The sequence below is a fragment of the Palaemon carinicauda genome, chromosome 27 (genome assembly GCF_036898095.1).
Source record: "Palaemon carinicauda isolate YSFRI2023 chromosome 27, ASM3689809v2, whole genome shotgun sequence".
In the NCBI taxonomy this organism is placed as follows: domain Eukaryota; kingdom Metazoa; phylum Arthropoda; class Malacostraca; order Decapoda; family Palaemonidae; genus Palaemon; species Palaemon carinicauda.
This window is the reverse complement of record NC_090751.1, coordinates 67,954,065-67,961,819: the sequence shown is the minus strand read 5'-3', so window position 1 is coordinate 67,961,819 and position 7,755 is coordinate 67,954,065. Positions and strand designations below refer to the sequence as shown.

The window sequence follows — 7,755 nt, the reverse complement described above, 5'->3', positions numbered from 1 at the left end:
CTCGAACACTTCCTCGAATTCCTAATCATTAAATTCCTTTTCCCCCTCGAATTGCCCCTCTTCCTTCTCCATCTCGACTACCTCCTCGAATTCCTCTCAATCGAATTCATTTTTTAACTTCTCCTCCTCTTCCTTTACTTGATCCTTTTCCTCCTCGTCTTTGATTTCTTCATTTAATTCCTCTTTCTACACTCCTCGAATTGCCACTCTTCCTCCTCCATCTCGATTACCTCCTCGAAATCCTCTCAATCGAATTAATTTTTCAACTTCTCCTCCTCTTCCTTTACTTGATCCTTTTCCTCCTCGTCTTTGATTTCTTCATTTATTTCCTCTTTCTAAACTCCTCGAATTGCCACTCTTCCTCCTCCATCTCTAATACTTCATAGAATTCCTCCTCATCGTTTGTTCTCGAATTTCTCCTCTTCTTCCTTGAATTGCCCCTCTTCCTCCTTTTCGAATTTTTCCTTGAATTTATCCTCCTCCTCCTTGAATTGCACCTCTCCCTCCTCCATCTAAAATAGTTCCTCAAATTCCTTCTCACTGAATTCGATCTCGAATTACTCCTTCTCTTCCAGGAATTGCTAATCTTCCTTCTCGTCTTCAGATTCATCCTTGAATTCCTCTTCCTCCTCCATTTCAAATACTTCCTCGAATTCCTACTCAGCGAATTCTTTTTCGAATATCTCCTCCTCCTCCTCGAATTTCCATTCTCCCTCCTCCATATCGAATACTGCCTTGAATTCATCCTCATTGAATACTTTCTAAAATTGCTCCTTCTCGTTGAGGAATTGCTGCTCTTCCTTCTCGTCTTCAAATTATTCGTTGAATTCCTCCTCCTCCTCCATATCAAATACTTCCTCAAATTCCTCCTCATTGAATTCGCTCTCGAATTTCTCCTCCTATTTCTTGATTTGCTCCTCTTCCTACTTGTCTTTGAATACTTCCTTGAATTCCTCCTCCTCATCCTCCTCCTCGAATTGCCTCTCTTTCTAATTCCTCTCGAATACTTCCTCGAATTTCCCCTTATCGAATTCATTCTCGAATTTCTCATTCTCTTCCTTGAAATGTTCCTCTCCATCCTCGTCTTCGAATTCTTTCTTTAAGTTTTCGTCCTTCTCCTCGAATATCTCCGCTTCCTAATCCATCTTGAATACTTCATCAAAATTCCTTCTCATCAAATTTGTTCTCGAATTGGTCATCTTCTTCCTCCTCGTCTTCGAATTCTTCTTTATATTCCTTCTCTGCCTCCTCGAATTGCCCCTCTTCCTCTTCCATCTCGGAAACTTCCTTGAATTTCCCCCTCATCGAATTCATTCTCGAATTTATCCTCCTCTTTGCTCCTCTTACACCTCGTCTTTGAATTCTTCCTTGAAATCCTCCTCCTCATCCGCGAATTGCGCCTCTTCCTCCTCGATCTGGAATACTTCCTCGGATTCCTCATCATTGAATTTCTCCTCCTTTTCCTTCTCCTCTCTGAATTCTTCCTTGAATTTCTCCGTCTCCCCAAACTGGCTCTCATCCTCCTCCATCTCGAATACATCCTTGAATTCCTTCTTATCAAATTCGTAATCAAATTTCTCCTCTTCCTTTTCGTCTTCAAATTCTTCCTTGAATTCCTCCTCCTCCATAAATTGCCCCTCTTTCCCCTCCATCTTGAATAATTACTCGAACTCCACCTCATCAAATTCGTTCTCGATTTTCTCTTCCTCTCCCTTGAATTGCTCCACTTGCTAATCGACTTTGAATTCTTCCTTGATTCCTCTTCCTCCACCTCGAATTGCCCCTCTTCCTCCTCCTCGAAGTGCCCTTCTTCCTCCTCCTCGAATTACCCCTCTTCCTCCTCCATCTCGAATACTTCCTCGAATTCCTCCTCATCGAATTTGTCCTTAAATTGCTACTTTTCATACTTCTCCTTGAATTGCTCCTCTTCCTCCTCGTTTTCAAATTCATCCTGAATTCCTCCTCCTCTTCCTAGAATTGCTCCTTTTCCTCCTACATCTCGAATATAGGTAGCAGGTTGGCCAAGGCACCAGCTGCTCGTTGATATACTACCGCTAGAGAGTTATGAGGTCCTTTGACTGGCTTGACAGTATTACATTGGATCCTTCTCTCTGGTTACGGTTCTTTCCCTTTGCCTACATATACATCACATAGTCTGGCCTATTCTTTACAGATTCCCCTGTCCTCATACACCTGACAACACAGAGATTACCAAAAAAATTTTCTTCACCCAAGGGGTTAACTACTGCATTGTAATTGTTCAGTGGCTACTTTCCTCTTGGTAAGGGTAGAAGAGACTCTTTAGCTATGGTAAGCAGCTCCTCTAGGAGAAGGACACTCCAAAATCAAACCATTGTTCTCTAGTCTTGGGTAGTGCCATAGCTTCTGTACCATGGTCTTCCACTGTCTTGGGTTAGAGTTCTCTTGCTTGAGGGTACATTCGGGCACACTATTATATCTAATTTCTCTTCCTCTTGTTTTGTTAAAGTATTTATAGCTTATTTAGGAAGTATTTTTTTTTTAATGTTGTTACTGTTATTAAAATATTTGATTTTTCCTTGTTTCCTTTCCTTACTAGGCTATCTTCCCTGCCTTATTGCCTTACTGCCTTATTCTATGTTTGGGTTCCCCCAGGTCCCTCAGTGTGAGGCACCTCGTATATCCACCAGAGAGTTGCTAATACATCTTCCGGTTTATTTTGCATCTCCCAGTCTTAAATAGTCTGGGATGCATCTTAAGTATTTATCGAGCTTATTCTTAAACACATCTACGCTCACTCCTGATATGTTTCTTAGACGAGCTGGCAGCACATTAAATAGTCTCTGCATTATCGATGCTGGTGCGTAGTGGATTAATGTCCTGTGTGCCTTCCTTAGTTTTCCTGGTATATTTTTTGGCACTATTAATCTACCTCGGCTTGCTCTTTCTGATATTTTTAGCTCCATGATGTTTTCAGTAATTCCTTCTTTTTGCTTCCATGCTTGTATTATCATGTAGCGTTCTCTTCTCCTTTCTACACTGTATAGTTTTCAAAATTGCAGTCTTTCCCAGTAGTCAAGGTCCTTAACTTCTTCTATTCTAGCAGAATAGAACCTTTGTACACTCTCTATTTGTGCAATATCCTTTTGGTAGTGTGGGTACCATATCACATTGCAGTACTCGGGTGTACTACGTACATAAGTTTTGTAAAGCATAATCATGTGTTCAGCTTTTCTTGTTTTAAAGTGTCTGAATAACATTCCCATTTTTGCTTTACATTTAACCAACAGTGTTGCTATTTGGTCGTTGCATAACATATCCCTGTTTAACATTACACCAAGGTCTTTAATTGCTTCCTTGTTTATGATTGTCTCGTTATTAGGTCCCTTGTATGCATATACCATTCCTTCTCGGTTTCCATAATTTATTGATTCGAATTTATCGGAGTTAAATACCACCCTATCTATCTCCACCCATTCATATATTTTGTTTAGATCTCTTTGTAGTGAGTTCCTATCTTCATCACAAGTAATTTCTCTACTTATTCTTGTGTCATCGGCGAAACTTCTCACTACAGAGTTTTTAACATCACAGTCTATGTCTGAGATCATAATAACCAACAGCAGTGCAGCTAATACCATACCTTGTGGCACGCCAGATATTACCTGATCTTCATCTGATTTCTCGTCATTTGCAACCACTATGTTTTCTGTTTTGCAGGAATTCTTTTACCCATTTTCCTATCTTTCCCACAATATTATGCTTTCTCATTTTTTTCTTTAATATATTATGGTCTACCTTGTCAAAGATTTTTGCAAAATCTAGATAGATCACATCTGTCTTTTTCATTTATCATATTTTTGTAAATGTTTTCATAGTGTGCTATCAGTTGGGTTTGTGTACTTTTTCCGGGCACAAAACCGTGTTGACCTATATTAAGCAAATTATTTTTAACCAAATGATTCATTATTTTTTTTTTATTACCCTCTCATACACTTTCATAATATGTGATGTTAGGCTAATAGGTCTATAATTGCTTGCCTCTAGTCTTGATTCACTTTTCAAAATAGGGATTATATAAGCTAATTTATGTTGAACATATATCTCGCTCATATCTACACTTTGTCTTAGCAGTATTGCAAGGGGCTTCGCGATAGTGTGTGCAGTTTTTTTAACAAAATCGCTGGAACTCCATCTGGTCCAGCTGCCGATCCATTTTCAATTTCGCTTATAGCCTTGACAATATCTGCTTCATTAATATCTATATCCGTTAGATATTCAACATTTACTTCTCTCATTTCTGTTTCATTATTCTCATTCGCAATTCTTGGCGTGAACTCACTCATATTTCTCTTCTAATATGTTGCATATTTCCTTTTTTTATTCGTTAACCATCCTTCAATTCTTAGAGGGCCTATTTCTAATCTCCCTATATTAATCTTTTTTGCATAGGAGTAAAGTACTTTTTTTTTTTTTTTTTTTTTTTTTGATATTTTGAAGTGTCCTTTCTTCTAAGTCCCTTTTTTCATTTTCTTTCGATTGTATAATCTTTTGTTCTGCATTTTCTATCTTACTTTTTATTTCCATCATTTTCCACACATCTTTCTCTTTTGCAAGATTTTTCTTCCACTTTCTAATTTTCTGAAATAAGATCCTTCTGTCTCTTGGTATGCATGTCTGTTGTTTATTGTTTTTTTTTTTCGATATGTATTTTTCAACAATTTTCTCCAGTATTTTGTACGGTATGTCCGCATTCATCTGTATATTATCACTTACGAATACATTTTTCCATTCTTTGTTCAGTTCTTGGAGCCTATGGGCTTATAGCATCCTGCTTTTCCAGCTTGGGTTGTAGCTTAGAAATTAACAATAATAATTCCTCCTCCTATTCCAAGAATTTCTACTCTTTTTCTCGTCCGTGAATTCTTCCTTGAATTCATCCTCCTCCTCCACGAATTACCCCTCTTCTTCCATCTCGAATACATCATCTAATTCTTCCTCATTGAATTCGTTCTCGAATTTCTCCTCCTCCTCGAATGACCTCTCCTCGTCCTCCATCTGGAATACTTCCTCGAATTCATTCTGGAATTGCTCTTACTCTTCGATGAATTGCTACTCTTCCTTCTCGTCTTCAAATTCTTCCTTGAATTCCTCCTCATCCTTTTTAAATTGCCAATCCTCCTCCACCATCTCGAGTATTTCCTCGAATTCCTACTCATTGAATTTGCTCTCGAAACTTCTCCTCCTCTTCCTTGAATTACACCTCTTCCTCCTCGTCTTCTATTCTTCCTTGAATTCCTCCTCCACCTCCTCCTCCTCGAATTGCCATCTTCCTCTTCCATCTGGAATACTTCCTCAAATTCCTTCTCATCGAATTCGTTCTCAAATTTCTCCTCCTCTCCCATTAATTGCTCTTCTTCCTACTGGTCTTTGAATTTTTTCTTGAATTTCTCCTCCTCCTCAAATTGCCTCTCTTCATCCTCCATCTGGAATACTTCCTCGAATTCATTCTTAAATTTTTCCTCCTCTTCTTGGAATTCTTCCTTGAATTACTCTTCCTCATCCATCTCGAATACTTTCTCGAATTCCTCCTTATCGAATTCGTTCTCAAATTTCTCCTCCTCGTCCTTTAATTGTTGCTATTCCTCCTCGTCTTTGAATTCTTCCTTGAATTTTTCCTACTATTCCTCCTCCTTGAATTGCTCCTCTACCTCCGACATCTCAAATACTACCTCAAATCCTCCTCATCAAATTCGTTCTCACATTTCTACTCCTCTTTCTAGAATTGTTCCTCTTCCTACTCGTCTTTGAATACTTCCCTGAATTCCTCTCCCTCCTCCTCAAATTGGCCGTCTTCCGTCTTCATCTCGAATACTTCCTCAAATTCCTCCTCATCGAATTCGTTCTCGAATTTCTCATTATCTTCCGTGAATTGCTCCTCTTCCTCCTCGACTTTGAATTCTTCCTTGAAGTTTTCGTCCTCCTCCTCAAATTGCTCATCTTCCTTCTACATTTCGAATACGTCATCGAATTCCTCGTCACTGAATTCGTTCTCAAATATCTCCTCCTTTTCCTTGAATTACTCCTCTTCCTCCTCCTCTTCGACTTCTTTCTTGAAATCCTCCTCCTCCTCCTCGAATTTTCCATCTTCCTCCTCCATCTTGAATACTTCCTCGAATTCCTCCTCATCAAATTCGTTCTCGAATTTCTCCTCCCCTTACTCCTCCTCTACGAATTCTTCCTTGAATTTCTCCTCCTCCTCAGACTGCCACTCTTCCTTTTCCATCTTGAATACATCATCGAATTCCTCCTTATGAAATTGTTCTCGAATTTTTCATCCTCTTTCTCCTCATCCTAAAATTCTTTAATTCCTCCTGCTCCTCGAATTGCCCCTGTTCCTTCTCCATCTCAAATACTTCCTCAAATTCCACCTCATCGAATTCGTTCTCGATTTTCTCCCATCTCCCTTTAATTGACCCTCTTCCTCTTTGTCTTTAAATTCTTCCTTGAATTCCTCCTCCTCCTCCTCCTCCTTGAATTGCTCCTATACCTCCTCCATCTCGAATACTTCATCGAACTCCTCCTTTTCGAATTTGTCCTTGAATTGCCCCTTTTTCTCCTTCTCTTTATATTGCTCCTCTTCCTCCTCGTCTTCAAATTCTTCTTGAATTCCTCATCCTCTCCCTCCTACATCACGAATACTTCTTCAAATGCCTCCTCCTCTTTCTTGAATTTCTCCTCTTCCTTCTAGTCTGTGAAATCTTTTTTAGTTCCTCCTCCTCTTCCTCAAATTTTGCCCATCTTTCTCCTCCATCTCGAATATTTCCTCAAATTCCTCCTTACTGATTTCGTTCTCCAATTTCTCCTCCTCTTCCTCCTCATCTTCGAATTCTTCCTTGAATTCCTCCTTTAACTCGAATATCCCCTTCCTCTTACATCTTGGATTCCTCGTCATCGAATTCGTTCTCGAATTTCTCCTCCTCTGCCTTGAATTGTTCCACTTCCACCTCGACTTTGAATTATCCCTTGAATTCCTCCTCCCCCTCCTCGAATTGCCTGTCTTCCTCCTCCATCTCGAAAACTTCCCCAAATTCTTCCTAATCGAATTTATTCTCGAATTTCTCCTCCTCTTACATGAATTGTTCCTCTTACTCCTCATCTTCTATTCTTCATAGAATTCCTCCTTCTCCTCCTCGAATTGCCCTTCTTCCTCCTCATTTCAAAAATTTCTTTGAATTCCTACTCATCGAATTCGTTTGCGAATTGCTCCTCCTCTTCCTTGAATTGCTCCTCTTGCTCTCCATCTTCTATTCTTCCTTGAATTCCTCCTTCTCCTTCTCAAATTGCCCCTCCTACTCCTCCTTCTCAAATTGCCCCTGCTCCTCCTCCATCTCGACTATTTCCTCGAATTCCTCCTCATTGAATTCATCTCGAACTTCTCCTCCTCTTCCTTAAATTGTTCCTCTTGCTCCTCGTTTTCTATTCTTCCTTGAGTTCCTCCTCCTCCTTCTCAATTTGCATCTCTTCCTCCTCCATCTCGACTATTTCCTCGAATTCCTACTTCTTTAATTATTCTCGAGTTTCTCCTGTTCCTTGAATTTCTCCTCCTTCTCCTCGAATTGCCCCTCCTCCATTTGAAAGACTTCCTGGAATTCCTACTCATCAATTTCATTTGCGAATTGCTCCTCCTCTTAATTGAATTGCTCCTCTCGCTCCTCGTCTTCTATTCCTCCTTTAATTCCTCCTCCTCCTCCTTCTCCTCCTCCTCGAATTGCC

The 7,755-nt window shown here is 39.7% G+C and overlaps 2 protein-coding genes across 2 annotated transcripts; both read right to left on the bottom strand.

The window, feature by feature from the left end:
- Window positions 1-1,343: 1,343 nt before the first annotated feature.
- Window positions 1,344-1,652, bottom strand: LOC137620942 (acidic leucine-rich nuclear phosphoprotein 32 family member E-like). The gene has a single exon (XM_068351384.1). The coding sequence runs from the start codon at window positions 1,650-1,652 to the stop codon at window positions 1,344-1,346; it is 309 nt and encodes a 102-aa protein (XP_068207485.1).
- Window positions 1,653-5,776: 4,124 nt separating this feature from the next.
- Window positions 5,777-6,934, bottom strand: LOC137620941 (acidic leucine-rich nuclear phosphoprotein 32 family member B-like). The gene is made up of 3 exons (XM_068351383.1): window positions 6,823-6,934; window positions 6,530-6,642; window positions 5,777-5,986 (listed from the first exon to the last, which is right to left on the bottom strand). The coding sequence occupies exons 1-3, from the start codon at window positions 6,932-6,934 to the stop codon at window positions 5,777-5,779; spliced, it is 435 nt and encodes a 144-aa protein (XP_068207484.1).
- Window positions 6,935-7,755: the final 821 nt, after the last annotated feature.

Bases quoted from the DNA above. Each gene is read 5' to 3' on its own strand.
- LOC137620942 (XM_068351384.1), bottom strand. From the start codon at position 1,652: ATGGAGGGGAAAGAGGGGCAATTTATGGAGGAGGAGGAATTCAAGGAA.
- LOC137620941 (XM_068351383.1), bottom strand. From the start codon at position 6,934: ATGACGAGGAATCCAAGATGTAAGAGGAAGGGGATATTCGAGTTAAAG. The intron at 6,643-6,822 runs GTAAGGAGGAAT...GAGGAATTCAAG, and splicing joins GAAATTGGAGAACGAAATCA to AAGAATTTGAAGACGAGGAG. The intron at 5,987-6,529 runs GTATAGGAGCAA...TTCGAAATGTAG, and splicing joins AAGTATTCGAGATGGAGGAG to AAGGAAGATGAGCAATTTGA.